We start from the raw sequence: 23610 nt of genomic DNA, 5'->3' as shown, positions 1-23610 counted from the left end.
AAAAGTACATATGAAGAGTGTGCAAGAAAGACAAAATGGAAGTTAGTAATAACCTATTCTTTGCTAATTCAAGAATCATAAAATACATTGATATTTAAGTGAATATAAAAACTTTTAATGTTCAAGTGTTTCTCAGCTGTACTCCTAACCAAAGGATGCCACATTCATATAATTTTGTGACAAGGTGTTTTACAAATCACAGGACAACTATATGGCTGTTATGCTTTTAATGGAGGGAGGCACAAAATCCATCAATGCAAAAGAAATGTTTTACACTCATTAGCACAGTGATTGTTAATTTAGGGATACACAATGTGTTAAACCTCAAAAACTACAAAGTTTCCTGCAACCAAAGATAATGGAAAGGCTCCTTAAGTTTTTACCCACCACCTTTAGTTTTTAAAGTTCTAAATGGTATCGGGGAACTAAAAAATAATAGGTTCGTTTCAGCTGTGGTTCAAGAATTCTAATGAAGTTGTATGGCAATGACACTGGGAATGTGAAGTTTCCCCAAAAGGGCTTTCTAGATGACCACATCACAAACTTTAAAAGTATTTCCAATAACATATAGGCAAGTTGAGTGGCTTAATAGTGTAAAAGCCTGGAAAGCAGCTAAGATGTCTCATCTTACAGAATTTTAAAACATGGTATAAATACCATTTCTCTTCTACAGAGAAACTTTTTAAAGCATGGACATAACTTTAAGGATGCTACGGGAAACATCAATACTTTTCATAAAGCTTCAATAAACACCCCAAGGCACAGTGTTCAAAACGGCCTATTCACTAAAATGTCACTGCATTATAAGGTATAGGTATGCTATGCTTGCAGTGAGAGGACATTTAATTTATGCCTAGTTAAAAGCACCAGGTGTCCAGTTCAGCTTGCATTTACACAGGATGCACCAGTAACATTTAGGATAGTGAATAGTTCAAGTACTACATTTCCAACATGTCTTGCCTTTTGCTTTTTGATTAGTCAGCACTGGGGCTCTTCTGCCTGTAGTTCTTCAGAATATTTTGAAAGAGGCTAGGATTACCCTGAATATAGTCTTCAAGCAACATGGAGCCCTTCTGAAAGAGCTGTCTAGATACTTCAATAATAACGTTTAGAGAAGGGAATAAAGATAAAACTTGAAATAGTTGAGTTTGTTTCAAAAAAAGAAAAATAATGTAGAATCTGGCAGGTAAGCTAAAATGTTTTGTAATTAATGTCAAAAATTGCCAAAATTGTTAATACATGTTTTGGTAAGAAAAAACCACTATATTGGCAAGGTTAATTATTTGTGTGAAATAATATTGTACATTAATTAAACAGAAGAATTCACCGTTAATGGAAGAAAACCCACAACAAGGGAAGCATCCAAAGAAGGGCAATCAAAAGGTTAGGTAAGTTTACTAGTTTTAGAATACATCAACACACCTTGATTATAAAACTATTTCATTTTTAAAACTACAGTGCTTTAATGTACTTCTAATAACAACCCAAACTAAGGAGCCGTGGAGGCTTATGAAAAAGACCCACCCACTACGATGCTGTGTTTCTAGGGTAGGGGTGAATTAATACTTCTGTAAGAAGGAACTGAATCACCTCAACATCAACAAACAGCCTTTTTCTTTTACACAGTAACTCATAATTTGATTTATTATTTCTCTTCACTAGTTCAAAATTAGGCAGAAAAGGAACTACATCAGACCCAGAAACGCAATGATTTGGCAAGCCGCAGTCACTCAGCTCATGGATTTGTGCTAATCTGCAGAGAATTTGCTTGACTCTAGTACTCCATTCCTTCACATCTGTAAAGAAAAGCCCATAGATAAAAAGTCATTTCACTGCAGGATAAAAAGCGAGTTTCTTCCCACCCTGAAGCTCTCATTTCTCAATAAGCTACTAGAATCCACACAGGCTCCAAAAATTCTCCCAACAGCTACACCATCTTGAAAGGTCACTTTCAAGTATGTCCTAGTTATTTCATGGAGCAAGTTCAAGTGAAATACATGAAATTTTTATGATCTCTCTTTTTCCCACCTCACCTAATATAGAAACCATTAATAGGAATACAGTTCAGTGGGCAAGGTATGAATTCATATATAAGGCAAAGTATCTTTGAGCAGCTAAAACTAATATTTGCACTAGTGGCATGTACCCACCTGTAGAGGAGTTCGATACAACCATTTTTCTTTATCAACTTTAAGCTGCATACAGGCAAAGAGATCACAAACTGCTGGGAGGCCATAACGGTCTGGGGGAAAGCTGCGTTCCTCCTGTAGGGGCGAATTAAGTAATACTTCCTGCAAGAAGACAAAAGGTGGATTGCTACATGACAACTGGGAGGCGTGAGACCAACAATTCATCTTCAAATAGTGTACTGTCTATAAAGAATGATGTAAATGTTGGGCATTCTAATAACAATGAGCAAAGGGGACAACTATTTTTTCTACCCCTAATCTTTTCCATAAGTAGCAATAAAATAGGCCAGATGGGGATTTGGGGCCTAGAAAATGCACAGAAATTTCAGTCTGAATAATCATAAATCCTCCATTCTGTTGCTAACATGGCACCAAAATTAATACTTAAGCCATACTTAACAGTTAAGATATTTAAGGATCTGGTCCATTTGCAAGGTTTGGGATTAAGAAAGTAAAAATGTATTAAATATACTTCAAAAGGTGCTATTTTAATGTGTTGTGCTCACCTTGGCCTTTCGAAGTAGCCATTTGTCTTCTCCTGAGGATAACTGGCTAAGATTTCCTGTCTTCTTTCCTGGCAAGACCCAGTCAGCTGTGTTAAAGGGACACCAGGAAGTGGCCAAGTGGCTTGTAAGCTTTGGTATGCCAGCTCTGTCCTCTCTAAGAGGCACTTCCTTGGGACATCCTTCTTTGCATGAGGGGGTAATGAGCCACTCTGACAAGGGACTGTTCCTTATGACTTGGAAGGAATCAGCAATTCTAGAAGAAGCCATTGCCTTCAGTGCCTTGGCTTGTTCTGTTGCCTCTCTTCTGGATGGACAGAGCCACATATTCAGGGAATCTTTATGTTTCTCAGGTTCAGGTTTTGGTTCCACAGGCATACCATTTTTATCCTTTCCTTCTTTCTTCAGAAGCCATTTACACAGAGCTTCCTTCTCACAATTTTCATCACACACGCACTCTGCAAAGCTTGTACAGGGCTCATTGGCTTTGCAGACCTCCTCTACTTTATATGGGTCTTGATGATTCTGGACAAGCCAATCCTCAGTAATCACGCTGGGAGTGGACAAGGGTTTCTTGGCCTCCAAGTGGTCATTCAGGCACTTCAGATTGCCCAGGTTCTCAATCTCCACACCTTTGGGCTGGTTACCCTGACAATTGGTACAGGAATCAGGCTTGATGAGCCAATCATTCACACTATAGGACTCCTGGAACACCTGGAACAAGAGCTTAAACTTCTCACTGGTTTCACAGCTGCCATTCCCAGCCTTCTCAAGCTTATGGGATTCCTGGGGAGTCACCAGCCAATCGGAAAGCTCCATCTCATCTTGATCAAGAAGCTCTACATCTCCAACCTTTTCAATTTCAATGGAGTTAGAACTGGTAGTAGAATAGCTGTTACACTTTTGGTAACTTGGTTTTTCAGAAACTTCTTGTTTCTGACTCTTGTGGAGCCAATTTTCCAAGCCCTTTAGGTTGCCCCAGACATTACTGAAGAAATTGCAGGCTCTGGCAGAAGTCTACATAAGAAGTACACAATATTAGTTTGCCAGAATATTATGACTGCTTTGGGATTCAATGATAAGACTTCTACTTATATTTACCACACTGCCCAATGTTTCTAAATTTAAGTATATACATAGCCAAAAGGTATGGGATTTCTCTATTATTAAAATATATGGTTACATTAAAATTTAATTTTCTGCAGTTTTAAAATAAACAAGGCAAACTAGGAGAAAGCATTTGTAGCAGTTTATAGAAAAGAGACTAGTACTTCTATATAATGTGACTTTATGAATAAAGAAGACAAAAATGAGCCATGGATATGATCAGACAAGTCATCAAAGAAGGCTAATAACCATGAAAAATACTCAACCTCCTTAGTAATCTAAGAAACTCAAAACAAAAGTTTTTACTGTTACTTTGTGTCAAATTCAGAGAAATAAACTTGTAAACGACTACCACTATTAGAGAAGTTTCAGGGAAGCAGGTCTCTTCAATACTCTGCTGGTGGGAATATAAACTGGTATCAACTTCCTGGAAAGCCAAATTGGCAATCTGTATCAAAAGTCTTAAAGGGTCTGCAGAACTATAATCTAGGAATGCCATTTCTAAGAATTTATTCCTAAAGAACTAATCAAGAATGTACGCAAATAATCAGTTCCTGGACATGCAGAGGAAATGTATTTATATTCAGAAAAACTCAAGTTTAGAGCCAATCAATGAAATATTATATACTGTGAAGGATTTTATGGAAGAAACTAAATGACAGAGAAATATATTCATGCTCTATTAGTAAAAAAATCTGCTAGCCAAAACAAAAGTTACAGAATGATTTTTTTTTTAAAGTATATGTATGCATAAACAAAAATGTTACAGTGGTTGTTTCTGCATGTGGGATTATGGGCTTGTATTTCTTTATACAGTTTTTTCCTAAGCTTTTTATCTACAGTGTAGAGGTGTCACTATTGTAATAAAAAGTTATTAAAAGATATATGTTTCCCAAACTGAACTAAAAACCAAACAAAGACGTACACTATCAGTTAATAACTAGCCCCATCTATTACTTCATCTATCTCAGAAACAATAAAGGCAGCAACACACCTGACTATTCTCCAAGGTCTGCTTTTGGTTGAGCCAGTCCTGCAGATTGGTACTGGGTATGTAAGGAGCCTGGCGACCGCTGGCAGGTTTGCTTCCAAGGAGCCATTCGCTGAGAGGGACAGATGTGGTGCTGGATGCTGACTTCTGCTAATCACATAATACTTTGCTGCTTAACAAGGCAATGTCAAATGCAGTAGAAAGTTTGCCAGAAAAGCAGGAGACCCAAGTTCTCTAATCTTGGCTTGATGCTGACCCTGCGCAAGTCAAATGACTTCCCTAAGCCTCCATTTTCACAGTTACAAAACAAGGAGTATAGGTGATCTCCAGGGTTCTTCTCAACTCAAAACTTCTAGGGTCCTATATTCACATTGCCTTTAGAAGTAAATCACCTCCATGGATGATAAAGAGGAGGATCCCTAAGAGAGAACCAACCCAATCAGAGAGCTATTGATAATTCTTATGAACTAACTGGTAACAATTACTTTCTTACTCAACACCTCTAAAACCTCTAAATTTCTGACATTCAGTCTCAAGGGAAGCATTTAATTGCATAAACTAATTTATTACCACTGGTGCCTTTTTACAAATAAATGGTAGCCAAAAAAAAAAAAAAGTGATATAATCAAAACCCAAAAGAAATATAAGCCAAGTAATAGCTCAGTTACAAGAAACAAAATGACATTTTACCTGCTCTGGCAATGCGATATAGCCTCTTTTCTCCAGGAAGGGCCCAATGTTTGATGAACTAGCATGAGCCATCAGGTGCTCAGGAATTTGCTATAAGAGCAAATTAATCATGTTTACTAATGTTATGCTTTCATACCAAAAAAGTGAAATTGTAATCCCTAAATTTCAAAAGTTTAAGCAAAGTGTTACATTTCACTAGAATAAATATTTTTTACACTAAATTCACTGACCTATGAAGTAGTTATAAAATCTGAGAGTTCCCTATCTATTGTACTACATAACTATCTTCATGTAAGAAACCTTCACCAGAATTGGTAGTATTACTACTTCTAACAAGACCCAAATGAGACCACATTTGACTCTATATTAAAGATCATTCAAGCCATAAATTTCATAAGAAAAAAGTCAAAGGTATTTAAAGAGATACAAGATGAATTCTAGAGATGATCAATCAGTCAATACCACATTCCAAGCACTACCAGCCTAATGCTCTATAAATTTAATCAGAAAATGAAATTTCTGAAGCTTATCAAATTCTCAAGAAAGCCACTATTCACAGTGAAAATGTGTTATTTTTAAGACCACCTGTGAGGCCACAGACCTGAGAAGCTCACTATGAACCTTCTGAGATGAATACTACTCACAATGGTCTTAAGAGACCCAAACGTGGTGATTGCCTGGCGCAGGGCAGTTATATCGGCTTCAAAGAGTAGGACAGTCGAATCTTCAGGTTTGAGGGTCAAACTGCCCAGTCTGGAGAAAAAAAATAAAACCTGGCTATTTTAAAGAAACATCTATTTCAAATTCATCCAAAATAAAAACCAAATTGTGAGTTATTTGAAATGATTGTACTTTTCGAAGAAACTCAACCAAAGATAGATGACTTAACCATGTACCACCAAGTATGACGTTAAATATATAAAGCAGGATGATCTTATCCAAGGAACAGAGACGTCAAGTTAAATCCAAATCATGCAATGAGTTACAAAGTGACTCTTTTTTAATACACCATAGTCAAAGAGCCAAAGTCAAAACAAGCAAAAAGGGTCTTTACCTCTCCAGGCACACGGAGACTTGATTGGCTAGGTCTTTGTTCTGGGTGCACTCCAGCTGATGAATAAGACAATTGAACTGGCCCAGCAACTATAAGAAAAATGAAACCATCTAGCCACAATGATACTAAAAGCACCAAGTGTATCCAAGTTAACAAATAGCAAATAGCACTTGAGATTAAATTTTTATCTGATCTGTATTAATGCTGCATTACAGAAAAAACAGTCTCTGGAAACCAGAAACCATATTCAAACCAATCACGGCCTTGCAGTCATCTTACCCAGTAGAGCTGTTGGGCCTGCTGCTGAAGCGTCTCCTCTTTAAGCTGATAGATGAGATCTACCTGTTCATACAGCCACACCTCACGGCTTCGAAGGCATTCCAGGTGACGACTTATGCAGCTGTGAATCTGGGCTTTCACCTAGAAAACATATATATGTTAGCTTCACTAGTGCTATAAGCTCAAAGAATGGTGTTTCCCACAGAATGGTGAGGTCCCTAAAGTTCTGGCGGTCACAAATCCTTTTGATTATCCAATGACATTTATGGAGTGTCTCCCCAGAAAAATGCATACATTCAAAATTTTGCCTATAATTTCAGCGTTGAGTCCCGAATCCCATCCATGGAACCACCAAAGCCCCATGGACCCAGTTTAAGAATCCCAGCCATAAATGCATATCTAAGCTCCAAAATCCTCCTTCAATACTCCTTCTTCTAAGAGGATCAGGTTTATTTTGGGTGTCCTAAAGGAGTCAAGAGAAAATACAAGGATATGTCATGCAATACTGATGCCCCTAAGTTTTCCACATAATTTGAAAACCTATAGTTTTACAAATTCATCAGTGGAAGAAGACAAGAATATTAACTTAATAACTAGCCCTTACCTCTTTTCTCACCCTACAAATGAGCAACACATTTACAGTAGGCCAATTTAGTAAAGAGATGTGCCACTACATGTCAACAGCCAGAAGACCATTAGGGTAGATAGACAGTTTATGTAAAATTATAAACTAAATGTTTCTGGAAGCATAAAGAGTGATTCAAAAGAGAGATAAATATAAAAATTCTAAGGAAGAAAATCATAACAGCTATAAATTATCCAGGAGAATCCATATAAGAAACGATATTTTAAAATACCTTTTTCTGGATAGTAAAGTGGTATTTCAAAGTCATGTAACACTTGGTCTACCCACTCACCAGCAGAACGCTATTGGGCCAATAGAAGGAACAGATTTCGTTCTGGCTAGCTCTAACAATTAAGTCATTTATAGAACCATGCCACCACCAAAACCATGCCAATACCAAATTAACAGATGGTAGGGGACATGCTGAAGTGCCATCCTTTATGCATTAAGAACACAACTGACCAGTTCAATGAGCTGAGCTCATTCACTTTGTTACTTTTTAGTGGATGGCAGTGCTTGGCACAGGGACCACACAGAGAAGCAATCAAAAATGCACACTGGACTGAATTCTCTAAGGTGGTGCAGGAGTTTCCAGATTCTTCTAACATCTGCTTTATTTTCCATTTGGAATCAAAGGCACCAACATTTCAGGCAGACAATGCAAGGCATGGGGTAAAACTTTTGGGTTTGGACAAGCCAATCCCTTCGCCATGCTCTAACCAGCCCTGTAATAAGAGTTCAGACAAGGGAAGAGAAAAGCACACGTCACACCTCTCGCAAGTTATCTTTAATTTGCTGTTCAGCCCGGAGAACTCCACCAATAGCAAGCTCCAAGTCCCTCCGTGCATCACAACACCTCAAATGGGGTTCTTTATTACTGGAGCAGCCACTCTGGTCCTGTGAGGTACTCATTCTGCTCCCTGTTCCTTTAAAAGAAAAAAAAAAGAAGAACAATCCAAATTGCACCATAATTACAACCAAAAACCACCCTGCAATCATCCCCCAAATGATTATTCCAACCAGCCCCCAGTTACTAACTACTTAGATTACTTCCGACATAGGACTTGGTACATAGTATACCCTTAATAAATATTACCTCCTCTTCCCCGCCCACCACTACTGTGTTCCTGCCCAAAAATCCTATGCATCTACTTTAGTTACACTTTACATGGGAACAGATATTTCTGAAAAAATACACTAAATTGCCTGAATTGATAGGGCATATAGCCTCCAAAAAGTTAAAAGAACACTAGATTGTAAGTTTCTATTTACACACCTGAAGTCACAGGGGGCATGTGTTCTCGTTTTACAGATTTAGAGCTGAAGACTAAAAGGTCTAGAAGGACCCATGATTACTTTGGAAAGAAGCTGCAAACCAATAACCTAATACACAGAGTTTAGAACATTGTTTAGATCTGGCATTAACCTAAATTTATTGGGAGGATTAAATTTTTTATTCCCCCCCCTTTTTTTATTTAGGAAGAACTCAGGGATGCCTTCATAGCTAGGAAGCTCTCAGGAATGTAAATCTGACAAAATAATTTCATGGGATTCTGCTATAAGGGAGGTACTTAGAGAAACTGGTGTGGGAAACCACAGAGAGTTTTCTAATAAGCATAGGAGAGAAGAAACAGAAGTGGAAAAATACCACATAACCCAAGATATAATGATATGAGACTGGGACAGAAGACTGTCAGAAAAGCAATGAAGCAAAGCTTGACAAAAACTGCTGGAAGAACAGTCTGATGTCTATCCTGGATAGATCTAGAATCATAGATGGTTTCTAAATACTTACAAAAAGAAAGCAGTGATCACAGTAGCCCAGCATGGATTCACTAAGCCCTGTGACACCAAAATTATTTCCTTCTTGGGTAGTTTTACTAAACTGGCCAGTCAACGTAATCCTTTAGACACGATATATTTGGACAATAGTAAGACTTGCGACAAGGTTGTATACGATCTCTGTGGACAAAGTGAACATGGGCAAAACAGGCCAACTAAATTGAATCATAAAATTATTTTTTACAAAGTACTCAAAGGATAATGAATTGAAACCAGTCTGTTAAGTATTTAGAGGTATGCCTGTTTTCCCCAATTAATCAACTGTTTTCCCTAATTGCCTGTATGAAAACACAGAAGGCAGACATTAAAGTTGGAGATAACACATGGCTGTGACAAAAATAGATTCCAAACAATCTCTACATAGCTGTTAAATCTTATAAAACAAAAATGTAGATTTTTTTTTTTTACTTGAACGGGGGAGGGCAAAGTGGAAGAGAATAAATGTAAAAGGATGGAGATTTTTAATTGAAAGCAAGTTCTATATGAGTTAGCAGTGTGCTGGATCTCAGGCGAAAATTACTTACATGCTATTTGACTACATTTACCAAAAGTATAGCGTTTGCCACTAATCTGTTCCATGTTTATTAGACTAATTTTGAAATTTCTTTCTGAATAACAAACTTCAGAAAGAGGCATTTAGAAAAAAAAAGAAAGGGGCCTCAAAACCATGAAAAATTTCTCCAGGAAGGGAGGCTGTTTAGTCTAGATAAGAAGTCTCTGGGAGGACAAGATTACTATTCTGGAATACTTGGAGACCTGTCAAATAGAATTAGACCTGTTCAGAATGACCCAAAGGAGTTGAGGAGGATTAATAGGAGACATCTGAGGCAACATATAAAAGAACTTCCTAACAGTCCTGAAGGAAACGACCTTCTCAGAGAAGCAAGCCAGCTTTCGGCTGAACAGCAGTCTACACAGTGCAAATGGCTGACTGCTCATCTGAGACCCAGGGAACTCTGGCCTACACTGCATCTTTAAGCCGAGGTTTAGGGCCAAGTGGCTAGCTAGAAGCTGAAACGGGCCGAACACTATGATTCCCCACCCTCAGAAATAAGACAGCGGGAGGAAGAAGCCCAGTAGGCTTTCTTTTGACCATCTCAGCAGAAAATTCACATTCAGGAACTAGAGTTCCTGAAAGATTCAGGAAATTTTCTAACTTCCCCCTGCTATTTTGTTGCCACAGTCTGTTTCCCCATAATGATCTCTAAAATGGAAGGGCTTCATTAACTGGATTTGACAGGAATCCCCTTGGAGATTTTTTTCCAACCTTTGAAACACCAGCTGCAGCTACTCTGATACCTTCTTTTTCACACTATAAGCTGCCCTGTTTTAAGCACGCCATTAGTGTGCACTTAGTGCACACTGTAGGAACTTGAACAATACCTGCATAACGAGTGAAATGCTGGCTCATATTCAGAGAGTAGAATGTCACCTCATTACCACAAGTTGTTTCACTTTTCACTTAAGTTACTTATATGCAAAGCATGTTTAGCTGTCTTTCAAATGTATTAACCAACTTTCACCTGTGCCAAATTTCCCATTCTTAGGTCCTCACCATATGTGTGCAATGCCACAATGCCTGGCACAGTGTAAAATTTAAACAATAACATTAAGTCAAAATGTTGCTTCACAATGTCAAAAACCAGTAGTTTTTGACATTGACCACGTGGGAGACAAATTCAAATGCATACAGTGCTGACTTAGAGAAGTCTTCTCAAGTCCATCACAAATACTATACAACTGCCTAACAAGAACAGAATATGGCAAGAGTACACAACTTGTATTTTCCCCTTATCAGCTATGGATAGAAGGTAGGATGAGATTTAAAAGTTACAAAACTGACTTTCCCCACATATTTATCCCTTGTTTTCAAATTAAAATGTGTTATCCTTCAAAACAGTCACCTTGTTAGAGTAGGGGGTCTTTAAAGCCATTAAGAAAACCTGTTTCATTCCTTTACGGCCAGCCCAAGGGATGTCTGTCCCTTTGCTGCCCTTGGCGCTGACCCTCCTCCTCCCTGTGGAGCAGTCAAGGGGCAGTCAGCTTCCAAAGCTTAAATCCCAAGAAAGAAGCTGTGCAAAGGTTTGCCTTCTTGTACTGCAGTGAGGAGAGAGCCCTCAGAGCTGAAATCAAGAACTCCACCACATGGGTGAATTCAAACCACAATAAGGTGAAGTCTGAGCTAGCTTTATGAAATGTCACATCCAGAGAGACCTGTATGAGTTATCTAGCTCATATGGTCAATTTCAAAAAAAAAAAAAAATTCACCATTCCTTTCAGCTTGGAGAGCCAATGTAGCAAGCATGATATTTAAGAGATTACTCTGAGGCCTGACAAACCAGAATTCCAGCTCCATCTGCAACCTTCAGACCCATGAGCGAGTTACTTAACTTCTCTGGACCTCAGTTTCCTCTAGAAAAATGTGGACAATGACAGTAGCTACAAAGTGCTGCAATGAAGTTAAAGTGAGACAATATCTCCCTTTAGGCACTTAACCCAGGCCCTGCACACTGCACTTTTTAACGCTTTGGTTGTTTTTGGTTAGCTGAGTTATGGGGACCTAAAGAATCTCCACCTATGGACTATACAGAAAGCAGCACTGAAGCTAGAAAAGGCTTTGAAGTGAGGAGACCCTGACTTAGAATCATTTAGCCATTAATCAATGCTATGACCTTGGACCATCTGCCCTTTTTGAACCTAATGTCCTAATTAAATAAGTGAGGATAACAATACTTACCTCATAGACTTAGGGGTGAGGATGTGGTACTTGTTTAATAAATATAGCTCCCCATATACTCTCTCACTATAAAACACAGCAAAAGACAAGTTGTTTTTATGGCAAAAACTCAGTAGTCTAAACTCTCTAATATATACCAAATATACACACACTTTTGCCTGTTTTCTAACCTGTAAAAAGACTGGACCGGGGGCTTCCCTGGTGGCGCAGTGGTTGAGAATCTGCCTGCCGATGCAGGGGACACGGGTTCGTGCCCTGGTCTGGGAAGATCCCACATGCCGCGGAGCAAATAGGCCCGTGAGCCACAACTACTGAGCCTGCACATCTGGAGCCTATGCTCAACAAGAGAGGCCGCGACAGTTGAGAGGCCCGCGCACCACGATGAAGAGCGGCCCCCGCTTGCCGCAACTAGAGAAAGCCCTCGCACAGAAACAAAGACCCAACACAGCCAAAAATAAATAAATAAATTAAAAAAAAAAAAAAAGACTGGACCAAATCAGCTCTAATTCTAAAATTCACATCAATGAAAGACTACAAAAAATGTCTTTTTCTCTTCACCTTTATAATCCAAACTACTGCCCTACCACCTTCAACGGAGGATTGCCTTAAATGTGTATTTTTTTTTTTTGAGACAAGTTAAAAGTTTAAGTGCTTTCTAAAACTTCCCTGCCTCTAGGGTTCCTGTTTTAGGTTTTGGAGGAGGAGAGAGATCGAGGGGGAAACACACACATCCCTCAAACAAAAAAATAAGGCTCCAGGAAAACCTAGAGCTTTCTTCAAAGAAGAGTTCCACAAACTATATATGCCATACTTGCACAATGCTTTGCACGAATCTAGTTATGAAATCCAAAGATCATGGAACCAGAATTGAGCAACCAAACCACAAATGAAGCTAAGTCCTTATCATATGGTTTAACCATAAAATTTCCAAAGAGCCATAACCCTCTTGTGACCGACACAAACCACAATTTAAAGTTGGAAAAACCTTAGCCATCTCTTTAGTAGACTACTCTCATTACACAGATGAAGCCACAAAGCCCCAGAGAGTTTAAATGACCCATCCACAGCCATTACACGCAGATTTGGGTTTAGAACTAGGGTTCCTAGGGTTTAGTCCTGGATTCTCTCCTTCTGACCAGCTTGTTCTTCCTTTAGTGTATTATCACCCATAAATTCTTTTTATTTCCCAAAACTAAAGATTAAAATTAACATTCCAATGGGTTACTAACGGAACACCTTCCATTAAGAATCTCATTCCATTCTCATAGTCCTCAATAAATTATAACAATTTTTCAGAACCATCTTCCTTAGATAATGCTAACAAAAATAAACAGCACATCATGACAGACTCAGAATAATCAAAACACTTCCAAGATGAAGGACAGGAGCAAGAGCCCTGGGGTCTGATCTCACATCTTATCACAACCATTCCACATTCCATTCCTCTGTCTGAATGAAGGCTTATATCATTTCTAACTGCACCTTTCAGGTCTCACTGCTTGTCCCCCCTTCCCAAATGGCCCTCCTCTCCAAAAAAGGTGTCCACTTTTCACTTATTTTCCTAGCATCTAAATCATTGCGAAAAAACCAAGCCCTTAAAAAACAGACCCATAAGATACTTACTATGTTCTATGAATTACTAAATTCGAAACACTAACTGCCCATTTGGTTATCTTTGATAAGACAACATATATCAGAACATCTGTACAAATTTTCAGGAAAAAAATTATAATAATAGTCCGCATGCAATTTTACCTTGAGACATTTCTTTTTTTTTTTTTTTTGAGACATTTCTTAACATTTTCTTTCTTCCTACTGTCAGTTTTAAAAAAAATAAAAGGTTTTTTTATATCACAATTCATTAACTCAAAGGTTATCTATACGTATCTTATCCTAACCCTTTAATTCTTTAATAGTTTCTGAAATTCAAGATCTGATTCTTCGTAATTTAAAAACTATGTAAATAAAGGTTAATTCCTGAAGAAACAAACAAAATAAGGTAATAAATTCACGATAGCACATTTTAAGATCGTTTAACACTTCAGACCTTACTGCGCTCAGATCTACCTTTATACATGTAACTATGAGCAATCAATTCCAGCACTTCAACTTTCCGAAGCAGTAACTGAAAACAGACCACAATATTGGTCATTACCATCTAATGCCAAGTAAAGCGTTTCTAGTTCAAAAGCAACAGTGACTCATGCGACTTTCCAGGTTCCCCAACACTTTCTAGGAGCACAGGCGCCCTAAGAAGCCTGGGTTCCGTCCTCCCTGGAAGCCGCAGCCGCGCGTCCACTCTCCGCTTAAGAGCGGGCACGAGCACCGCTCAGTACGCAGGCACACAGCCCCGGCCGCAGGGTCCGTTTCCAGCCCGGCAAGAGGAGCCCACCCCGAGGGCTCCCGCTGCGGCCTTGGGCTGCCAGACGTACCTCCTTGCAGGCCAGGTCCCCGCCGTGCGAGCTGCCCGGCAAGCAGAACACTGCTTTATCCGCGACCAGGGTGACAAAGGTTCCCTGAACCCTCAGGCCGCGCCCCGCCCGCGCGCCTGCAGCGCCCCACGGGCGAGCGGGAGCGCGCACGTCGACGCCGGGGTGGGGCCGCAGGCACCGCCCACTCGGGCGGCTCGCAAGACCCTCCAGCTGCCAGAGGACCCCCCGCAGCCTCCCGCAAGGCTCCGGCGTGGCCACTTGGCCTCCCGGCTGGACGCCACCATCCCCGCCGACCGCCCAGGGCGAAGCCAGCTCGCAGAGCCCCGAGGGACGCCAGGGGCTCCTCTCCAGCCTCTCCTCGGCCCACCTGCTCCAGCGCTTAGCCTGTGTCCACCCCGATCTGCGCCCCAAATCATCAAGACGTCTTTAAGGATTTTGCTGCTAATCACTACAAAGAAATAACAAACGTGGGCCAGTCAGAAGGCTTCCGGAGTTATTATTGGAATGTTCCTGTCCAGTAGCTCCTAACTACCTCTGAGATTACCACTGTCAGCCTGAGGTTCAAGCCCCGGCTTTTGTTTCAGGCTCTTACATCTCACTTCTGTGACATAACTCTACCTATACCCCAGCGTCCCTCTGTCTCTCTCTCAAACACACTCCCACACGGCCTCAGGCCAGTGCTGCATTTAACACTCATGGATGCTTCTCATTCAACAAGTTGACTGAGCACCAACCAGATGCCAAGCTCTATTCTAGGTGCTGGGAATACAATAGTGAAATGAAAGCTCCACCAGGAGACACAGTAATACAGAGTAGTTAAGAGGATGAACTCTGGAGCTAGACCGTTTCCATACAAAACCTGGCTCTGCTACTTAGATGCGGTGTAACCTTAGGCAAGTCACTTAACCAATCTGTGCCTCAGTTTCCCCATCTGTAAAATGAGGACAATAATAATGGGCCCAACTCAATGAGAATTATATGAATTAATATACAAAAAAATGTTTAAGACCGTACCTGGCACATGGTAAGTACTTCCTGTCTGATGATTATCACGCTCATGGTGCTCTACTTTGATGCCCTTTTCTCCGAAAATAATCCTCAAAGTCTGCATATCCAATCAGGCCAGAGACAGAATTCTATACAGCCTTGTCATTCCCTTCAATTTTTTTAATGTAAAATACTTACTCTCATCTATGCATATGAAGCTATTTTCATAAACAGTAAGAGTAAAGCAAAACCACTTGACAAAAAGCAAAGGCCAGTGGACACTGAAGACTATCACCCTCAATTAAGCATCCCTCAGATTTCAGATGAACAGAGTTTATGGAAGTGCCTGCTTTATCTGTGTTGCACAGTTTCTGGGATCCCACTTCAGACATTCACTACCAAAAATAATAAGAAAACAACTTAACTCTGATTTCAAAATTTCTTCATTGGAGAACATATTTTGTGAAGATACAAAGAAGATACATACCTCTGAATGATGAAAGTTAAAATTTGATAGCCCTTTGTATTTATACTTTAAGTCAATGGCTAGAAAAAAGGAATTCTCAGTCTGTAAAAATATGACTAATGTCAAGAACTTTCACCTCTCTTTTATATGCCACTACAAAATAGTTACAATGTAAATACAGTAGGAACTTTGTTGACCATCACCTACATAACCAGTGGTCTCTATGCCCTCTCTAAAGGATCCTGGCCAATGCCTCAGCACACTAAATGCTGCAGCTCTTCTTCACTTGAACTTACTTACACAGTTACTGAGAGTCGGTGTTATTCTGTTTATGACTGCTTTAGTTGTTCCTATAATGATGTGATTTACTAAAGAGTATATAAACATAAAAAGACTGGGGAGAGAAAAAATCATAAAAATCTACAAGAATTCTGCATTCAGACTTTGCAGGCACCTCTTTACTCCCTTAAGCTTTGTTATTTGCCCTGGCATATTTACGAAATGTTTAAGTTCTAAAGGGGAAAAAGTCATAAGGCATTTTACCTCTCTTCTGTTTCAAGATTTCTATGCCGTCTCACAACAAGAGAACCATCTATTTCCCGGTAGATTAGTAGATCATCTCATCTAAAGAGAGCATAAACTATAACTCTCCAATGGTTCCCCCCCGCCTACAGGATAAAGTCCAAATTTCTTTAATAAATAAAGTTCTCTGTCTTCTGGCTTCAGCCTGACTCTCCTGCTGTCTCCCCAGAGCAGCACCCACATCGTGATCTTCCAGACAGCAGTTCCATGCATAGACCAGGCTGCTTTGCCTTGTACAGCTTGGCTCCCCCAGCTCTCTCTGCCAGCAAAGCCAGTTCCTCCCCTTCTCCCCACCTGTCTGCTTTTCTGACTATGCTTAAGTCACCAACACTATTAAGCCTTTCCTGACCAAGCATCCCATTCCTCAATAGTTTTGACCTAGAGAGTTAACTGCTGCCTCCTCTGGGCTCACTGTAACCTGTGTAAGTTTCCAGCATGACACCTATAACACATGTTATCCTTACTGTTACATGTCTGCCTCCTTGGCCTGAGAGGTCCCCAAGAGAAGGGACCACATATTATTTGGCTCTGTACACCCTAGTGCTGAACAGACTGCCTGCTATCAGTATCATGGCATTACCAACCCCCCTTTACATTCTATGTGCTCTATTGAATTGACATAAAGAGAATGGTGTCCCTGGAGTTGTGCAGTGCTGTAGCCCTCAACTCAACAGAGGCTTAATACATGTTTGATAAATGGATGAATGAATAAATGATAAATGAATGCTCAATTTCAGACCAGCCACAATAACTATGGTAGAGTTCTGCTTCAAACATAAGTAATCAACTTGATGTCCCACTAAGGCCTGCATTAATTCAGGAGGGTTTTTCAGAAGTGGAAATGTTTCTACCATAACTATTACTTTTTGTTCTCTTTCAAACAAGACAAACTAGCAAGGATATTGCTACTGAAACTATAATTCCAGGATAGGCACTGATATAATGTGTCTTTCCTGACACCAAGCCCATCAAAGCCCAGCTATACAGATTCACAAGCACCAGCTGATTTAACTGTATTTACAGTCAACTCTGGATTTTTTTTCTCTGATTTTGCAGTACCACAGAAATTCCAGCTGACATCACAGAAGTTTGGTAAGCTTTCAGAAGTAGGGCTGTGCCCTATCTTCAACTTGAAACTTCTCGCCATAATATAGCCAAGGTTAGGAAAACATGTTATTTATCTACTATCACAGTAATAATATCATTTTATCCCTGATTTTATATGGTAAACACCTTGCGGTTTTCCCCACAGAAGTAAGCAAGTTATAAAATATTTTCCCTCCTCTAAAGCCTGGGGGACTAGAAAATATGCCAAAATAAAACTCAAAATATACCTGAGATCATGTTCTTATGAAATCTGTAATTGTCCAAGTATTAAGAGACCTAACTTCTTGTCTATGAGCAACTGACAAGCAAAAACCTTTTAACCTATGTTGCCAGTTACTCACTCCTTCACTGAACCAAATTGTTACATTTCTAAAGGACTCAAGGCAATGCTAGATAAGAGGAATATTTAGCAACCAAACATACTCCTTGCCTCAAAAAGAACATCTTGATTCCACGGCATAATTGAGCCAAGCAAAATCAGGGATGACGACTTGGGATAAGAATGGCTAAGAGAGTTAGAATGAGCATTCATGTCAGTAGTAAAAAAAAGCACCCTCAAGATAACTTTTTGTTCACTTGCCAGTGAATCTATTTAATTCAAAGAGTAAGGATGACTTGCCAGGATTTGAGGTATGGTAGGCTAGGTGGGAAGTTTACAAATTATGACTGTAATGTTATGATTTAACAAGCAAAGAAGACAAGCTGAGAAGGACTATATGGCAGCTCCTCTAACTGACAAGCATAGATAGAAACACTATTAAAACAATTCACCAGGGCTTCCCTGGTGGCGCAGTGGTTGAGAATCTGTCTGCCACTCTAGGGGACACAGGTTCGAGCCCTGGTCTGGGAAGATCCCACATGTTGCGGAGTGACTAGGCCCGTGAGCCACAACTACTGAGCCTGCACGTCTGGAGCCTGTGCTCCGCAACAAGAGAGGCCACGATAGTGAGAGGCCCGCGCACTGCGATGAAGAGTGGCCCCCGCTTGCCACAACTAGAGAAAGCCCTCGCACAGAAACGAAGACCCAACACAGCCAAAAATAAAAATTAATTAATTAATTAATTTTTTAAGAAATGAGTAGAGGCTTATTCCTTCAACTCTACCATGCTGTTATCCATTGAACTTAAAAAAAAAAAAAAAAAATTCACCAGAGCAAAAGTCATGAACTTGGCCTCCTTATCAGCCTAGGCCACCTGCATTGTTTACATCTTGTATGTCGCAACAATGTATTTAGACATACCTATATTGGAAACAAAGCCAAAGTGAAAACCCGGAGCAAAATTTTAAGAGGGCCAAAAAGCAGCAGGAAGAATAATAAAACTGCCATGGAAATCTATAGTTCCTTCATGAAAGTGAACATAATCCAGTATATACATATTGGTTGGTCCCTTATCATAATCACTTTAGACTTGCAACCTAACTAGTAAGTATACAGAGACACTGAATTCACTGATTTCAGTAACACTCAGAAGGTGCTCTCTGATCCAGCACCACATTCCGCTGTGTATCCTGCATTGTGACAGGTCTTCATTCTCTGAGGCTGGAGCTGCTCCTCCAGCATGCCTCAGGGCCCTTGCATTTATCCTCCAGATATCATGCCCACTCCTCTTCCTTAGTGTCATCTTCCTCACTACCCTATGTAAAATAAGTCTTCCTTCCACACACTCCCCCTTAATATATTTTATTTTAAAATTATCTCCATAGTGTTTATCAGTATCTGACACATAGAAACCATTTATTTTCTGATCCCACTTCAGAAAACACACTAGAAGATACGTTCCACACAGGCAGGGACTTTGTCTTTTTGTTCACTGTTATACAGTAGATGTTCAATAAATATTTGTTGGAAGAATGGATTCAGGGACTTCCCTGGTGGTGCAGTGGTTAAGAATCTGCCTGCCAATGCAGGGGACATGGGTTCGAGCCCTGGTCCGGGAAGATCCCATGTGCCGCGGAGCAACTAAGCCTGTGCGCCACAACTACTGAGCCTGCGCTCTACAGCCCGTGAGCCACAACTACTGAGCCCCTGCGCCACAACTACTGAAGCCCACGCACCTAGAGCCTGTGCTCCACAACAAGAGAAGCCACTGCAATGAGAAGTATGGGCACAGCAACAAAAGAGTAGCCCCAGCCCGCCGCAACTAGAGAAAGCCTACGCACAGCAACAAAAGACCCAACGTAGCCAAAAATAAATAAATTTATAAAAAAAAAAGAAAAAGAATGGCTTAAGTATTTAATATATCTATGTGCCAAGACTTTTATTTTTACACATTATCTCATTTAGTCCTCCCAAAACTTTAAGGTACGTACATACTCTCAACACAATTTATTTATTTTAACATCTTTATTGGAGTATAATTGCTTTACAATGGTGTGTTAGTTTCTGCTGTATAACAAAGTGAATCAGCTATACATATACATATATCCCCATATCCCCTCCCTCTTGCACCTCCCTCCCACCCTCCCTATCCCACCCCTCTAGGTGGTCACAAAGCACTGAGCTGATCTCCCTGTGCTATGCAGCTGCTTCCCACTAGCTATCTATTTTTACATTTGGTAGTGTATATATGTCAATACTACTCTCTCACTTCGTCCCAGCTTACCCTTCCCCCTCCCCATATCCTCAAGTCCATACCCTACGTCTGCATCTCTATTCCTGTCCTGCCCCTAGGTTCATCAGAACCTTTTTTTTTTTTTTTTAGATTCCATATGTATGTGTTAGCATAAAGTATTTGTTTTCCTCTTTCTGACTTACTTCACTCTGTATGACAGACTCTAGGTCCATCCACCTCACTACAAGAAACTCAGTATTGTTTCTTTTTATGGCTGAGTAATATTCCATTGTATATATGTGCCACATCTTCTTCATCTGTCAATGGACACCTAGGTTGCTTCCATGTCCTGGCTATTGTAAACAGTGCTGCAATGAACATTGTGGTACATGGCTCTTTTTGAACTATGGTTTTCTCACGGTATATGTCCAGTAGTGGGATTGCTGGGTCATATGGTAGTTCTATTTTTAGTTTTTTAAGGAACCTCCATACTGTTCTCCATAGTGGCTGTATCAATTCACATTCCCACCAACAGTGCAAGAGGCTTCCCTTTTCTCCACACCCTCTCCAGCATTTATTGTTTGTAGATTTCTTGATGATGGCCATTCTGACTGGTGGAAGGTAATACCTCATTGTGGTTTTGATTTGCATTTCTCTAATGATTAGTGATGTAGCAGCACAATTTTAAAAACAGAGAAACTAAGGCTTGACAAGGTTAGAAATATTACCTACAGTCACAGGATTCCAAGTAAAAGAACCAAGATTTAATGCCAGATGAGTCTAAGGTCTCCAACCACACAATGTATGTTGAAGGGATCATTTAGGTGTCAAGATTTTACTATCTCTTTTTATTCATTCAACAAATATTTATTGAGTGCCTAAGCTGACACATACTGTGATAGTCCCCAAGGACACAATGGTAAACTTGCCATCTAGAGGAAAATCTGTGCCATTGAGTCACCGAAAACTAAGAAAATAAGAAAACTTTGAAATAGACTGCGATTTAGAAATCCATCAGCAGCAACGACTGCTCTGAATGCCTTCCAGTATGCCAACCCTTACTCTAGGAGGGAAATGATCATAAAACACTAGCCATGAAGCTAGTGGGGGAGGGATATGTATCAGAATCACCTGTGCAGTTTTATGAAGCCCCTACACAGGCTCCTGAGATTCTGGCACAGCTAAACCGACTGAATCTTAATAAAATGTGGGTGGGGTGGGGAAACCTATGTAATTCTAAAATAAGATACCTCCTCCCTCTTTGAGAATCACATCTTCCTTTCCCTGCATAGCTCACCAGGCTTCTCCACTTTTGAAATACCTCTTTGCCCAAAAGTAATAATATAATTGTAGAAGTTTATTTAAACACAAAATACAGTATCATAAAACTTTAGACCACTAGGTTTTCCCTGGGGACCCAAGGACAATAGAAAAGGAGGAAGGAATATTAAAATGTAAGAAATGTTACCGTGCTAGACTTTACATATACCATCTCACTTACTTAACAAATCTGCAAGCTAGCAAACCGTCAAGGAGCAAACCAAGTAACTTGCCTCAAAGGTACATGTACCACACCCCCCACCTCCATTGCAGCATTTGGGTGGGTCTTCCTCAAAGGCTCTGAGGTTCTTTAAAGTTCAGAAATGTCACATTAGTACCCCTGTGCAGAAATGAGCCAGCTATGATTACCTGCCCCGTTCTCACCCAGGAAGTAACTCAATAGTCCCTACAACCATATTTCCATATTACCAAGTAGGCGGTTCAAACAGTTATGCTATGGTGAACCTTACCCTGATTAGAAAACAACACAAAATGGTATGGTGAAAAAAGCTCTGCCTTTGGGGTCAAATAGACACTAGCACTCCGCCTTCTGCCATTCTTGATCGCATCACCCCTGTTACATCACGTGACACTTAAGACTATTTATATGGTCATTATTGGTCCTGCCACAAGAATTTAGTTCCATGAAAATAAGGGCTGTGCCCATTTTCTTTCATTGCTATATCCTCAACACCCTGAACATATAGGCACTGAATTAAATAACTGTTGGTGGAATGAGTCAATGAACTAGCAAGCCTCGCTTTTCTCATCTGTAAAAAGGAGATAATGGAACTACCTCTCGGGACTGTTGGGATAACTACAAGCACTTTACGCTAAGTGACGCTGTGTTGGCAGGTAGAGGGCCGAAGAAAACGTTATCTTCTTCGCGTTTCCACCCAACAGGCTTGGAATGTATAAACTCTGGGCCCGTTCGGGAAAACAGGCCCCTCCTTACTCCAAGTGACCCCGGCGAGAGGGAGCAAAAACTTGGAGCTGTCACAGCCGGGGCCGGGGGACGGGCGGGCAGGCAGCCATTGGTGGTCCCCAGGCCAGAGTGTCTAAGGACGAAGAAGGGAGAACAGGCCGGGCAGGGAGAAAGAGGTGGCCCTCAGGCCGAGAGTCGAGGGCCAGAGAGAGGAAGGCAGGCCCAGGGCGGCGGGCAGGCATGAGAAGGCCGCCCTCGAGGCAAGCGGGTCGAGGGAGAGGCCGGCCTCTAAAGGCAGGCCCAGACAGGCCCATGCCGGTCCGGTACGCGGCCATGGCGCCCCAGACGAACCCGCGGCGTTGAGAGAGGGAGGAGGCACACCCGCTCCGCTGGCCCCTCCAGTTCTTACCACCTCCGAGTGCAGCTCCGGGCGTTCTGAGGACACCTTCGCGGACAGAGGCACTGCCCGACACAAGCCAAGGGCCTAAAGACAGACTTCTCGCGAGAACACAACCTTCCTCCCACGCTTCATACCATACGTTTGACAGTCTCGCGAGATCTCAAGTCGAGTCGGCCCAAGGTCCTTGCTTAACCTCCAGAGGGCGAGAGCGCCGGCGCACAAGTTTTCCTGGGCCGCAGATCAGGGTCCTTTCGCCGTTTAGGAATAAATAAGGTTAAATGAAAGAAACATTTGTCGAAGGCAAGCTCTGTAACGAGGACTATCCTAAGTGATTCTCTCACACCCGATGTCCTCACAAGGCAGATATTATTTAGGCTTAACGTACAGATGCAAAAAATAAAAGTCAGAACACACAAAAGGACAAAATATGATTCCATATATATGAGGTACCTACAACAGCCATATTTATAGAGACAGAAAATAGAATGGTGGTTGCCGCAGACTTGGGGAAGGCAAGTTATTGTTTAATGAGTACAGGGTTTCTGTTTGGGATGATGGGAAGTTCTGCATATGGGTGGTGGTGATGGTCGCACAGCAATGGGAGTATACTAAATGCCGCTCAACTGTACACAAAAATGGTTAAAATGATAAATTTTATATTATGTATACCTTGCCACAATTTTTTTAAATTCAGTAAATAAATAAATGTCAGAGCCCAGGTTCCAAATTACACCATCTGACTTCAAAGCATTTTCTTGTTTGCACCATATCACACACCACACAGTTTTCTGCACTCCACATTCCACCACTCTGTACCTCCCC

General features: G+C 40.7%; 1 protein-coding gene across 9 annotated transcripts; it reads right to left on the bottom strand.

The window, feature by feature from the left end:
* Positions 1 to 212: 212 nt before the first annotated feature.
* On the bottom strand, positions 213 to 22957 carry NCOA4 (nuclear receptor coactivator 4). Of its 9 annotated transcripts, none has more exons than XM_082423489.1 (10): positions 22798 to 22957; positions 8210 to 8364; positions 6814 to 6954; positions 6535 to 6623; positions 6125 to 6233; positions 5481 to 5570; positions 4794 to 4940; positions 2696 to 3709; positions 2151 to 2291; positions 213 to 1796 (listed from the first exon to the last, which is right to left on the bottom strand). In XM_082423489.1, the coding sequence occupies exons 2-10, from the start codon at positions 8348 to 8350 to the stop codon at positions 1791 to 1793; spliced, it is 1878 nt and encodes a 625-aa protein (XP_082279615.1). In that variant the 5' UTR covers positions 8351 to 8364; positions 22798 to 22957; the 3' UTR covers positions 213 to 1790. The 9 variants fall into 9 exon arrangements, with proteins under 9 accessions (XP_082279615.1, XP_082279618.1, XP_082279616.1 ...); XM_082423492.1 differs by having other exon boundaries at positions 4794 to 4937; XM_082423490.1 differs by having other exon boundaries at positions 22801 to 22913.
* Positions 22958 to 23610: the final 653 nt, after the last annotated feature.

This window comes from Balaenoptera physalus, assembly GCF_965194825.1.
Source record: "Balaenoptera physalus genome assembly, chromosome: 14".
Taxonomy (NCBI): Eukaryota; Metazoa; Chordata; class Mammalia; order Artiodactyla; family Balaenopteridae; genus Balaenoptera; species Balaenoptera physalus.
This window is presented reverse-complemented; position numbering and strand designations above follow the sequence as displayed.

What these genes read in the sequence shown, in the direction of transcription:
- NCOA4 (XM_082423489.1), bottom strand. Translation starts at nt 8,350, where the DNA reads ATGAGTACCTCACAGGACCAGAGTGGCTGCTCCAGTAATAAAGAACCC. An exon ending in ATATCGCATTGCCAGAGCAG is followed by an intron (nt 4,941 to 5,480) that starts GTAAAATGTCAT and finishes TTATGTGATTAG; the next exon opens with CAGAAGTCAGCATCCAGCAC. An exon ending in GGCTACTTCGAAAGGCCAAG is followed by an intron (nt 2,292 to 2,695) that starts GTGAGCACAACA and finishes GTCTTCTTGCAG; the next exon opens with GAAGTATTACTTAATTCGCC.